This window comes from Mesoplodon bidens, assembly GCF_964165515.1.
Source record: "Mesoplodon bidens genome assembly, chromosome: 3".
Classification (NCBI taxonomy): domain Eukaryota; kingdom Metazoa; phylum Chordata; class Mammalia; order Artiodactyla; family Ziphiidae; genus Mesoplodon; species Mesoplodon bidens.
In genome coordinates, this window is record NC_138178.1 from 178,517,219 (window position 1) to 178,530,612 (window position 13,394).

General features: G+C 66.4%; 1 protein-coding gene across 2 annotated transcripts; it reads right to left on the reverse strand.

The window, feature by feature from the left end:
• Window positions 1-4,344: 4,344 nt before the first annotated feature.
• Window positions 4,345-12,150, reverse strand: NUDT14 (nudix hydrolase 14). Of its 2 annotated transcripts, none has more exons than XM_081230382.1 (5): window positions 12,002-12,150; window positions 8,938-8,981; window positions 8,277-8,341; window positions 7,838-7,973; window positions 4,345-4,635 (listed from the first exon to the last, which is right to left on the reverse strand). In XM_081230382.1, exons 1-5 carry the CDS (start codon window positions 12,080-12,082, stop codon window positions 4,395-4,397), a joined length of 567 nt encoding a protein of 188 aa, XP_081086508.1. In that variant the 5' UTR covers window positions 12,083-12,150; the 3' UTR covers window positions 4,345-4,394. The 2 variants fall into 2 exon arrangements, with proteins under 2 accessions (XP_081086508.1, XP_081086507.1); XM_081230381.1 differs by having other exon boundaries at window positions 7,838-8,075.
• Window positions 12,151-13,394: the final 1,244 nt, after the last annotated feature.

The following is a 13,394-nucleotide window of genomic DNA, read 5'->3' on the forward strand; positions in this document are numbered from 1 at the left end:
ATACTTTCGAGGAACGCCCAGGATGGGTGTCGGGGCTTGGGCGGGGGGGTGCGAATAAAGGACCGTGGTGCACCCCCGAAAGGACAAGGTGAGGGCCGCCCGAAGAGGCTCCTGCTGCTGTCCCGGTCGCCAGGCCCCCATATCCCACTCTGTCATCACCTTGTTGCCCTCTACTGGAGTAACCTCGCCTCGCCTCCTCCGAGGCACCTTGTCTCCAAACATCCCAGCCTGTCCGCCAGTCAGCGTCCTTTTCAAGGTTGGACCTCGCCTTTGCCGTTAGGGATACCAATTCGGTCCAAAGGGGTCTTCCCGCTCAACCTCCATAGTAACTGGGCTTTCTTCATTCCCCTGGCTCCTCCGGCCCTGGGCTGGATGCTGGGAGTGCAGCCCCTGCCTGGAGCTAGTCACTGCTACAATTTGGTGGGGGTGGTGGTGGCTGGAAGCCTTCCTGGAGGAAGAGAGCTTTGAAGGAGGCCAGGTTCAGGGGCAAGGGCAATGGCAGAAGGAACTCAGGAGCACAGGCACTGCCCTTTCTCACACTAGGATATGTAGGTGCAGCAGCAGCCTAATGGGCCTAATGCCCTGGTTTCACCGCCCAGCCTGCGGGCCCAGGCCTCAGGGGCCTAAAGAGATGGGCCTGGCTTTGCTCACTCCAAGCGCCCATCCCTACCTGAGCCCCTCTGTAGGCTGGGAGGGGGCAGGACACAAGCCAGGCACCGCCATGCACAGTGACCCCCACCAAATAAGGGAATGTGAGATGTGTTCAGAGCCTTCCGGTTGCTTTCTTCCTGAGGGTGGGCAGCGGTTACTGCTGTGGGGACAGGGGGTTCCCCGGGGAGAGGCTTCCTCCTCTTTGCTCTGGCCCAGAGACAGTACTGAGTACTGGAGGCTCTGTCCCAGGGGTCCAGGGCTCCAACCCTGCCCATGCCCACTGTCCTACACCCAATGCTCTCCTGCACTCAGTCAAGCGGTGAGCAAGGCAGACACAGCCCTTGCCCACCCTCAGGCAGTTCCCAGTGGGGGCTGGGGATGGGGTGGGCAGAGAACATAGACAAACAATGTAGAACAGCAAACTGTAAGGGTGAGGCATGCAGCAGCACACGGGGAAGAAGCCTGCTAAGACCCAGAGGGCAGGCCAGGCTCAGCCAGGTGAGGGGCTGGGAAGAGCACATGCAAAGGCCCTGGGGCTGAGGAGAACACATGGCCAGGGCAGAGCAGGTGAGGGGCAGAGGGGGAGGCTGGAGGTGGTGGTGAGTGCCGGCTGTGCTGGGCCTGCCTGGCTACAGTCTTCCTGCTAAGACTGACGGGAAGTCACAGAAAGCAGCTGAGCTGGGTTGGGCTGCACGTTTGTGATTTACGTTGTCACAAAGATCCCTGGCTTGGGGGGAAGGGCAGCACAGGGCGAGGTCAGACAGGGAGGCCATAGGCGGCCACTGCTATAGCGCAAATGAGAGGGGCCGGTGGCCAGGCCAGGGCCTGGCCGTGGAGAGGAGGAGGAGGGGGCACTTCCAGCGCAAGTAAGAGGCGGAATCTGGAGAACAGCCCCCCGCCGTGTGCCCCTCCCTCGTCCTGGCCAGCTGTGGGAGGAGACGATGGCCTGGACTAGCTCACACGGTGGGTGGTGTGGCTGATGCTGGGCTTGCTGTGCGGCCGGTTCCAGAAGCTGCTGCGTTTCAGCTGAGGCTCTTCCTTGCTCAGGGCTGTCTTCGGCATGAAGGCACCAGTGAGGGATGCTCACCCATCTCAAGGTTCCAGCTCCACCTGCCAGGGGACGCGGCCGCCCTGGAGCCCTTCCCACTGGCCAACCCTGCCTCAGGGATACAGGGAGCCCCCGCCCGCCCTGCAACACTGGCGAGACAGTGGTCCGGCCCCATCTGCCTCCAGCCAGGCCCTCTGGGAATGGGATGGGCTCCCTGCCTCCTGGCCCAGGGCACAGAAACCCCCTCGCGCTCATGGTCCCCTTCCCCCTCCTGCCCCCTAGAAGCCACAGCCCAGACCTAAGGGACCCAGGAGAGGTTCAAGACAGGAAGCTGGCCTCTTGAGGGAAGGGGCAGGCATTGGGGCTGCTGGCAGAGGGGATCCTCCCTCCTGGGGTCCCCTCCTACAGGGATTTCTGCACCCCTTGGGCCAGAGGGCTGGAGATCCAGAGGCAGCCAGGCTCCTGCCTCTTCCAGGAAGACCCCCAGCATTGTCCTGGGGCCCACTGGGCCACAACACCCCTCAGTCTCCCCACCCCGCCTGCCCCCTAACCCAAGGGCTCCCTCTCCAAGCTCCTCACACCAGGCAAGTTTCTGGGATGGGTTTCAAACTTGCGCCGGACAAGGCACAGACGAGGTGGAGGCTGCTCCGCCTGGCCAGGGGGCTTCAGGACCAGGCCGGGGTACAAGCTGCTGGGCGTTTGGACAGAGCCGGCTGGGCTCAGGAGTGAGCTGCGCTTCCGCCCATGTTCTGTGGTGCTAAATATAGCGGCCAGGGAGGGGAGTTTCCGGTTACAGCCCCCCCACCCCTGTGCCGGGAAATCGATGCCAGCTCCATTAGGTCCGGCGGTGGTGCCTGCTGACCCGCCCCATCGGGCTGCCAAGCAGAGTGCGGGGCTGGACTGCACCCAAGTCCGGGGCCCTGCCCCCACCCCCCGCCCCGCCAGGCTGGAGCCCGGCATGCTCCCCAGGGCACAGAGAGCCCCCAGCCCCAGCCAGTACCCACTAGGGCCCCCTCTGAGATGGTGGGCAGCGCCTGCAGCCCAGCCCAGAAGGCCAGTGGAGCTCAGGAGGTGGGCATCAGGCAGTCCGCAAGACGCAGGCAGGGTGGGGCGTGCTGCCCTGGGAATTCTCCAGGTGTCCTGGGGCCCGGGGCAGCCCACTAGGCCTCCTCTGGACGGGGCGGAGCTGGGCTGCTCAAGACCCCAGTGCAGCGCGACCCTGCCGGCCCCCTGGACGCACACCCATGCCTGAGTGCCCCTCCCCAGCAGCGTGTCACTGCCTGGCTGGGCTCCCAGGAGGCCCCACCTGGGTGGCCCCACCTGGGTCACAGCCGGCATTTGCATACAGGTGATGCTGCTTGAGTGGGCCCCTTGGGCGCAGCTGTCCCAAGGCAGCCTCGAATGCCAGGCTTGGGGGCTGTTGGCACTGAGCCACTCCTGGCGGGGCTCAGCCACACACACTCCGAAGGCCAGCAGGAAGGAAAGTGCCCGCCTGCCTGGGGTGGACCTGGGGCGGGGCAGGGGGGCACAGGAGGGCAGGGGGACCGGGGAAGTGCCCCCACCTGACAGCAGGGTCTCAGCGGAAGCCAGGGCATCATGTCCTGCCTTGGCATCCTCTACCATTCCAGCCCAGTGTCCAGTCCCAGGGGACACTAGGCACAGGGCACGAAGTCAGGTTCACGGCAAAGCTCCCGGTCACTCCAGCTCCCCAGTCCCCACCTGCCTGTCGGGCAGCATCCCCTGGACACCTTGCCCTCTCCAGGGTCAGTGGACCATGACCCAGACTGCCCCCATCCCATCCCCTAGGGCACTGCCCAAGGGGCTGACCAGAGGATTTGGGGGCCTCTGGGAAAAGGCTGGGCCAGATCACCACCCTCAGAAGGGGTCAGGCCGGCCTTCCCTCCAAGAAGCCTGCCTGGCCCTCAGGCTGGGCCCTCATCCCCAACTGATGGCCCAGCCACGCCCACAGGTGCCCATGACCATGGTGACCAGCACACATTCTTCATGGTGGGCTCCAGCCCACCCGTTACGTACAGAGGTCTTACTCGGTGCCTGGCTGAGCAGACATCCAGCCCACCTGCGGCCCCAAGTGCGTGCCAGTGTGCAAGGCAGGGGTCCTATGGGGCTTTCAGGCTACACCACACACAGGTTGGCATGTGGGGTGAGACCTCATCACCAACACAGGGGACACAGGGCTACTGAGAGCCCCAGTCAGGGAGGGGACCCCTCACTGGCCCCAGAAGCAGGGAGCACGTGCCCTGTGGGTCTGTCCACATCCTCTCCTGACGTGGCTGGTGCAGCCACCACTCCTGAGGCCACAGCTCCATCCACTGCCCCGTACCCAGTGGGCCCTGAGCGCTTGACATGGCTGAGCCCGTCCCCAACCTCTCCTACCCCCAGAAGTGGCACTGCACGGCACCATCCTCCCTGCCCCCCACTCAACCTGGGGCACTACCCAGGGCCTGGCCTAGCCCTCTGCCAGCTGCCAGCTCCCAGTTGGCCCTGCACAACCTGCAGCCAAGGCTTCTGCTCCGGTGGAGCTGAGGGGCTTCCACAGAGACCGCACCCTCCCCTGCCCCCCAGCCCACCCTGGTCACAGCTCGGAGTCAGTAGACACAGGCTAGAGCTACACCAGCCTTTATTGGGTTTGCGGGGCAGGTGTCCAGAACTGGGCTCGTCCAGACCCCCTGGGGTTTCAGTGGGGACCCAGGCCAGGGGCCACGCGGCCAAGGAACCACGAGATACCAAAGATGACGCCGAGGGTCTTGGGAATATCCGGGTCATCTGCGAAGGCCTGGGCGCCATCCAGGGGCAGGTGCACAACCTCAATGAGCTCGCCCTCCTCCGCCAGGCCCCCGCCTGGGCCACCCCGCTGGGCATCTGTCACCTCTGTGTAGAACATGGTCTGGCTGGAGCTGGTCAGTCCCACACCAGACCTATGGGTCGAGACAGCATGTGCTGAGGCATCCACACAGGCCCCGCTGGCCACCCCTGCCCCTTCCACAGCCCTCTCTTGTCCACTCCTTCCAGCCCCTGGTAGGCAGTGCTCCAGGGTGCCCCCTGGCCCCCCAGATTCCCCCCTGTGGTGTACACACTCCATGTAATCCCCTCCCTTCAAGTGTGGGGGAAACCTAGGAACACGTTGGATGTGACCTCCCACTGTGATTAGGCTCCCATGTGATGAGGTTAGGTCAGGTGATGAAGGCGGAATTCTGCAGATGTAATTAAGGGCCCTAACCAGGTGACTTTAAGTTCATCAAAAGGGGAGATGATCCTGGGTGGGCCTGACGTGATCAGGTGAGCTCTTCATTGCCGGTTTTAGGGGTCAGAGGTGGAAAGAGTCAGAGAGGCTTGAAGACGAGGTAAAGCCACCATGTGCTGTAAGAGGGCCACGCGCCACCGTGCTGTAAGAGGGCCACGCGCCACCATATGCTGTAAGAGGGCCACGCGCCACCATATGCTGTAAGAGGGCCACGTGCCACCGGCTGTAAGAGGGCCACATGCCACCGTGCTGTAAAGAGGGTCACGTGCCACCGGCTGTAAGAGGGCCACGTGCCACTGTGCTGTAAGAGGGCCACGCGCCACCAGCTGTAAGAGGGCCACGCGCCACCGTGCTGTAAGAGGGCCACACTCCAGGGCCTGTGGGTTAGGAGCCGGCCACGGGCCCCTGGCTGACAGCCAGCGGGAGACAGAGCCCTCAGTCACAGCCACGAGGAGCTGGGAAGACAACCCGCAGCCCCAGAGTAGACCTCAGCCTGGCCAACGCCTGACCGCAGCTTGGCGGTCAGGCTGTGAGACCCTGAGCAGTGGGCCAAGTCCCCAGCAAGCAGACTGCTAACCCCCAGCAACCGTGAGGTTGTAAATGGGGGTCGCCGAAAGCTGTTGAGTCTGGCAGGTGGCTCTGCAGCACCAATACTCTGCTCACGCTGGGCCTCAGCCAGGCCTCTCCCCGCACAGTGGGCCCCGGTTCGCACCCGGGGCTCTGGCCGGTGCAGCCTGGGTCTGCGAGCATTCCCATGTGGGCACCTGCAGGACGCCTGTTCTGGGCTGGGTGGGGGGCTGGGGCTCACAGCGGGGTGGGGCGCGGTCCCCAGGGCCAGGACCAGGGTTCACAGGCTGGAGAGGAGTGTCAAGGAGTCCCCTCCCTCCCTAGGTGGTGGCCAGGAGGGGGCTTCTGGCCACCAGGAGGAGGAGAGGCACCCAGGCAGAGGGCAGGGGCCCAGACTGGTGCCGGTGGAGGTCATGGTGACTGCTGGCCATGGGGACGGGGTGACAGACAGGAGGGGAAGGGCTGAGCATGGTTTGCTGGGGGAGAGGGAAGCCAGAGGGTGTCTGGGGAGACGTCCAGGGGATAAGGGAGACCCCAGGCCACCCCGGGAGGTTAGCTGAGGCCAGTCAGGGCCTGCAGGGTGGACGCAGACCCGAGGTGCGCCCCGCACACGGGGCAGGGAGCAGCGCTGGAGGAGCTGCCCTCCCACTCCCCAAGCCCCCCACCCCCAGGCGGGGGCCCCACCCAGACTGACCTCACCCAGCTGCTTCCTCCGCCCTCCGGCCCCTTATCTCCCTCGGACCCTTCCTGACAGCCCATTCCTGACAGCCCATTTCCGCCGGCAGCTACAGCCTGCGCCTTTGATGGAAGCAGCGGTCTGTGGGGTTTCCAGTCCCAGTTTCCGCCGGCGTGTGACGGGACACCGGCGCCGAGAAGAATGTGCCCAGCCAGGCCGGGCACTGCCTCTCCCTGCTCACTCAATCACGTCCTCAGCTGGGGGATCTCAGACAAGCCCTGGGCCTTGTCACCTGGGATGGGCAGATGAGTGGCCTGGCTCACCCCCAGGGCCACGGAAGGAAGCCGGGGGCCCTACCCCAGGGCAGCACAAGCTGTTCATGCAGCCGGCCATCCGGCTCCCGGGGAGAGCTGCCCTGGCCTCCACGCCAGCCCCATCCGGCCATGCCTCTGCACAGCCGGCCACCCTCACCTCTAAAGTGCAGTCTGAGCAGGCCACTCGCTGTCCAGAGCCCTCCTTGGCACCCAGAACCCTCAGGATCAGGCCGTAGCCCAGAGGCCAGGGCCACTTGTCCCCTTGCCCCTGAGCCTCTGCCATGCAGCCCCTCTGCCAGGACTCCACCCAGACTCACCCGCTCGGGGGACCCCAACCCTCCAGGGCACCTCCACCTGCCTTCCTCCTGGCCTGCCCGCTGGCTCAACCCCTACCCGAGGTCAGGCCCCTTGGATTCTCCCGACCCCCCGGACTGCCAGCCCAAAGGCTCAGAGGCCATGTGGCCACTGGCCAGCCACGCGGAGGACGCCTGCAGATAACTGAGGCCCCTCACACCAAGATGTCTGGCTCTTTGGTGTAGAAATCCCACGTCTAAGTTCCCGGGACTAAACGTCAACTCCACCCCCACCCCCAGGCCGGCGGCGCCCGGACGAGGCCCTGGGTGTCGCCGAGGGGGGCCCAGACCCCACACTGAGCGGCCCCTTGCTGGGCCGAGGAGGGCCGCTCCCTCTCTGGAGAAGGCCGCCAGGGGCTCAGCATTGGGGCGACACTGTGAGACGCTCCTGCTGCTCCCGGACGTCACCAAGGTCAGGGACCCATCGCGGCATCCTCAGGCCAAGGGTGGGCTTCACCCCGACATCCTGTCCTGGGACGGAGGGAATGAGGGGCGGGCGGGCACCTGGGCTTTGGCGGGGGCGGGCCGCACTTCGCCCCCCAACCCCGGCCCAGGACTCGGCCTTTCCCTCGCCCCTGAGCCGCTGTCAGAACAGACCCGTGACTCACCCCCACCCCCGTGCCCGGCGCTTAATCCCACAGGAAGTAGAGGCATCTGTCAGCAGCAGCTGCCACCCGGAGCCAGAGCCGAGCTGGCCCTGCCGCGGTGGAGGGCACAGGGCCAAGCACGCTGCAGGACGAGCCCTGAGGGCCCCGGGTTCCAGCCCAGATCGCACCCTGAGGTGCGTTCCGTCCAACCTTCCCCCAGTGTGGGAAGGTTGAAAGACAAGGAGCCATCGCCCTGCTTGCACACCCCTGGGAGCTGGGTGCTCACTGCCTCCCAGGCAGCTCGTCCCATCCCCTGGGCTGCACTGGCAGCAGACGGCCCTTCCCCAGCCCCCAAGCCCACGGGCCCAGCCCCACTCACTTGTACGTGGCGACCCGGCGCAGGCCGGAGGGGGCCAGGTGGTAGCCGCACTCCTCCCACGCTTCCTTGCAGGCCACCTCTTCCAGCGAGAGCCCGGGCTGGTCCACGAGGCCGGCGCACAGCTCGTATGTCACCCCTGCCGAGCCAGGGAGTGCCGGCTGCAGCTCCCGGGGCCTGTCCTGGTCCACAGCGGCCAGGGACCCCGGGAAGAGGCGCTCCACCTCACCAGCGTACACAGCTGGTTGGGGGAAGGCAGACCGCGGTCACCGCCCTGTGGTGGCAGGCTCCACGTGACCCGCTCTGGCCAGACCCCCTTGCCGGGCCTCAGTTTCCTCTAGAGCCCTCTCCCCATGTCTGCACTCTGACCCTAGGACCCCAGGGGCCTGAACGTGAGCCTGCAGGCCTCCCCTCCCCCCATACCCCACTTGGGCCGCCTCACCTGGCCGGAACTGCTTCACCAACACCAGGCTCCTTCGAGAAGAGTTGAACATGAGAATGGTCACACTGCAGGGAGAGGGACCCAGCTCAGCACAGAAGCAGCGCCCTCACCTCACCCCCCTGGGGGCCCAGCCCACCTCCTCTCCTCCACAGCCCAGGAAGGTGGCGTCCCTTGCTCAGATGGGCAGACTGAGGCCCAGGCCAGGTCACAGCTTGCCAGGGTCACACAGTCAGGCTAGGATGCAGGCCTCCTGTATTCCAGCTGGCAGGGTGGGGGCCGCGGGTGGGAAGGACACGCTGGGCAGCTGGGCAGCAGCTGAGGACGGGTGACTGACGAGACACGTGGCCCCCACTGGCCAGCTGCCGCCAGCCACGCTCCTGAAGCCACGCTGCCATCCGGCCCGTACTCCCGACGCTCGGGGACAAGGGCACCTGGGCAGCCTCTCTCAGGTCCGAGAGGGCCTGCCCACCATCATGGTCCAGGTGGCCTGAGCTGGGACCCAGCTCGGGCTCCAGGCCTCGGGCTGCCCCTCAGTGAGATGACAGGGAAAGTGGGGACTTGAGACACGCAGAGGCGGGTGGGGCTCTGTGCCCCTGGGCCCGGTGTCCCTGCAGACATCAGCCTGGGGCTTCCCCGGCGGCCAGCCAGGCTAGGCCCTCACCTGTCATGGGTCTTCATGAAGTCCCACGACTTCTGGATGCCATTCTGCAAGAAGCAGGGCAGCGGTCAGGGAGGCCGAAGGGCTGGCAGCGCGGGCGGCCGTGCTCCAGGGAGTGAGGAGGCCACGCAGACCCACCGCCCCAGGCCGGTCCCGGCCCCGGGCCCACGGGAGCGACGAGCTGCAGCGGGTGGGGCCGGGGGTAGCCACCAGGGTGGGCAGGGAAGTCCAGGACAGCCTGATGCTCTCAAGGGGTGAGGCAGAAAACCAGGCCAAAGGGTGGGAAGGTGTCCCAGGCACAGCATGAGCCACCACCCAGCACAAGCTGAGCATGAGAAGCTGCAGAGAGATGTACGCTGCCACCAAGTGTGGGAAGGACCATGGGGGTGTGGGGGAGAGGCAGGCATGACACGTCCTCACAGTCAGGGCGAGGGGCAGGAGGGGTCCCAAGCGGGTAGAGCAAGATCAGGTTTTCGTTGCTGAAGCTCCCTTGGGCCACTGGACAAAGGGCGACAGGAGGGGCAGGCAGGCCTCCTGAGAGCGCAGCAGCCCCAGGAGCGGCTGGGGAAGGGAGTGCCCGCGCCAGGCAGGAGCCCAGCCCGCAGGACGTGACAATTCCATGATGATGACTGGCCCGTGGAGGACCCTCTCCCGGGCCCGGTTGTCTGTCTCGGGCCGTCTGTCCTGCGCCCTGTGGTCCTGCTGCTCTGTTGCTTCCTTCCACCCGCTGCTCCCCGACCCTGGACACCCTGTCCCAGCAGCTCCCAGGGCTCTGAGCAGCATTCAGTGAACGAAAGGCAGTGTGGTGGGCCAGGGCCTGGGGCAGCACCACCGGGGGTGGCCGGAACCGTTGCTAACGGGGTTCCAGCCGGCAGGGAGCATTGAGGGGCCAGAACCCTGCCAGCGGGACACCACTAAGTGAAGTAGGCTCCCGTCCTCCGGGCTGTTCCGCCTGGCCCTGACCCCTCCCCAAGGGGTCTCTGAGGATGGGGCTGGCCCTGGGGCCCTAGAGCCCAGCCCTGCGGACGCCCACCACCGGCTTGCTTAGCCCACTGCCGCTCAGCCACTGGGTCAGCCCTGCGCCCTGGCGAGCTGCTGGCCCCCCATTTGGGGCCCCATCCGAGCCGCGAAACAGACATGGATCTGAGCACCAGAGACACCGAAAGTGCAACTGGGGCTGCGAAAGAGAGAGGACACTAAGGAACAGCCTGTGTGAGGACTTCCTGGAGGAGGTGACACTGCACCAGGCCCCACAGAAAAGAAAGGGCATTCATTCCCAGCAGTGGGCCCTGACAGGCAGAGGCCCACATGCTGGTCTGAGGGGAGCTGGAAAAATTGGTCTGAGCTGGGCCTGAAGGCAGAGGTGTTCTGGACGGGCAGTAGCCTCGGTTTCCAAGCAGGAGGGAGAGCCGATGTCCTGTCCTGTGCAGGTCGGGCTGCCGGGAGGCCGTTGTGAGGCACCACCCCCAAGAGGCAAGCCTGGGCCTGCCTGCAGTCTGGCCACCCCAGGGCCAGCCACCCCCCAGGATGAGCTCCAGGGAAGGCCTGCCCCCCAGTCTGCCATGTGCCAGCTGTGTCCCCTGCCTCCCTCAGGGTAAGTGTCATCTCATGCTGGTTTCAGGTACCCTCTTGGATCAAGATCAAAACAGTTGTCAGACCCTCAGGTCCAGCCAAGGCAGGGTGCAGGGGAAGGTCCGGGGGGCCCACTGAGGCCCAGCCCGCCCCTCCCAGAGGGTCAGGACCCAGGCCTGGCGCACCTTCCAGGGCCCCGGGAGGGAGGAGCAGGACTGGAGTTTAAACACAGCCCCTTCCCGCTCAGAGCCATGTGGGTGCCCTGCCTCTGCTTGGTCTGTCTGTCCACCCACCAGATCTCCCCTGGCCATGGGTGGCTACTGACCAAAGGCTGCAGATGCCCCTCAGTGATGCTCACCACCCAGCCCAGGGTCCCATGGCCCCTGGGAAACACCACCCCGGCCCCCAGCCTGTGTCCATCGCAGCCTACCGCCCGCATGGGCTCAGCTTTGGTTACCAGCACCCACCCACACTCCACAGGAAGTGGGGGAGGGTGCCGCAGCCATAGGCCACAGTGGTTACGTGCCTGGACGACCCTGTGCCCACCTGCTGGCCCCAGAGCCCCAGCCCCTGGAGGCTGTGCAGCCACAATTAGGTAGCCCTGCCCCAGGCCAACACCAGGGAAAGGGCAACAACCTCCGTGTCCCTGCACTCTGCCCCTCAACCAACCCCGGCTTCTGCCCCAGGCCGGTGCTGTCAACTTGGGTCCATCCTGGGGATAGGAATTCCCTGTCCCCTAGAGTCAACGGGACAGCAGCGACAAGGGAGGGGGGAGGGGAGTGCATCCTCTCTCAGGCTGGGCGTCAAGAGGGCTTCACAGGTTAGTGAGAGTAAGGGGCCTGGTGGGGGGGGGGCAGGATGCTTCAGGCCAGGGACAGCCCGGCAGAGGGGCACCAAAGACCTGCACCACCTGTCCTAAATGAGGGGGCAGGGAGGGGCTGCACCAGACTCGGAGGAGTGCAGTCCTCACCTGGATGGCGTGCTGGAACTCGGTGGCGTGGCAAGCCAAAGGTGGGGGCCCGAACTGGACAAACAAGTGTTTCCTGTGAGCCTACTACTTGCACAGCGCCACGGGAGGCGGTGTGGTCCTGCACTCCCTCCCCGGGCCGGCAGGAGGAGGTGACGCCCCGGTAGGCAGCCCACCTGGAGAGGCTCTCCAGTGCTCACCAGCTCCATCGCCGGCCTCCTCTGCCCAGAACGGAGACCACCACCACCAGGAAGCTTTCCCCGATCCCCGGGGCGCCCAATACGTCCCACCGCAAAAAAGGGCCGGGGCCCAGCAAAGCAACCTTAGAGGAATGAGTGGTCCCCCGAGGTGTCGCTGCCCAGAGCCGGGCGCTCAACGGGTCTGCGAACCCGGAGTCAACGGGCAGAGCGCTCGGCGGAGAGGCGGGGCCCGCGGGGCGGGGGCACGAGGCCATGGGCGGGGCCATGGGCGCGTGGGCGGGGTCCGGCGCCGGCGTCAGGCCGCGGAAGGCGCGGAAGGCGGCCTCACCTGGCGGTAGTGCAGCGTGAGCGGCAGCAGGTAGGGCGAGGCTGCGCAGCGGCCCACGGCCACCCCCTCGATGCGCTCCATGGCGGCGCGCGAGGTAGCGCGGGCCCGGGGCAGACGCGGGCAAGGTCCACTCAGGACTCGAGCGGGCGGGCGTGTGACCGGGCTCTGGGCATGCCCGGTGCGCGCGGGGCGGGGCGGCGCGGGGCGGCGCCGAGCAGGGAGGGCGGGCCCAGCGCGCAGGTAGCACCTGCCCCGGTCCCTGTGCAGGTGCGGGGGCTCGTGCCCGCGGGGCACTCTCGGAGCTGCGCAGGGTGTGAGCAGGGAGGGAGGCTCGCCAGGTGGGCCCCGCGACAGGGGGGGTCAGCCGAGTGTGCGGCAGGGCGGGGCGGGCGCAACTGGAGGGGACGGTCTGCGAGGTGACCGCCGGTGCTGGAGTCGGGGGGTGACTTGGGCGTCCTGGTTGGGGGGAGAGAGACGCAGCGCAGCTCTGGGGGAAGGGGGGATGAGCCGAGCGGACGCCTCCGCCACTGGGGCTGACCATACCCCGAGATTGGGTCGTCCGGGGCGGGGGCGGGCCTCCAGGGAAGGAGCGACTAGGCCCTGAAGAGAGAAGCTGGCGGTCACAGCTGCCTCGCCGCCGAGCCCCGAGAGGAGGAAGGCAGAGGTGGATTCGGGGCTTCGCACCGGGTCCTGCGTGCGCCGTGGTGGGGAGAGAGTGGCTACGCCTCTAGGGGCCCCTGGGTGGAGGGAGAGAAGGCTCTGGAAAGAGGGCAAGATGAGAGGAGCCTGAGTCGGGAAGGGAGAGGGACCAGGGTCTAGGCAGAGCCAGGCCCTCCCCGCGGGGCTCCAGCGGGCCGGCGGGGGTCTGGCCTGGGCCACACTGTCCCCCTGCCCCCCCCCGCCCCACTGGGAGGAGCTGCCACTCGCTGTCTCCGGGGCTGCCCCTCCTCCACCTCGGCAGGCAACTAAGTGCTCTTCCCTCCCCCAAGAGGCCCCTCCCTGCTGAGGAAGGGCCCCCTCCTTGCTTGGATGTGGATCCCAAGGACCTGCTTCAAATGCGGCCACTGCCTCCCCAGGGACAGGCACAAATGGTGGGGTGGGGCAGCTGAGCCCTGACCTGCACCTGCTCTCTGAACTATGGCCCCAGGGGGGACAGCCCAGGTGGGCTTGCAGTTGACTCCCATGTCCCCGTTATCCATTGCTGTGTAACAAAGCACCCCCAAAATTCGTGGCTTGAAGCCCCTCTTTGTTCCTCTCTGTCTTGGTCTGTGGATGGCCCTGGCTCAGCTGGGCAGCTCCTCCTTGGGGCTTCTCTGCAGTGTGGTCAGGTAGCAGCTGGGGTGGGATCTTCTGAAGGGATGCACGTCCAGGATGTCTGGTGCCCTAGCTGGGT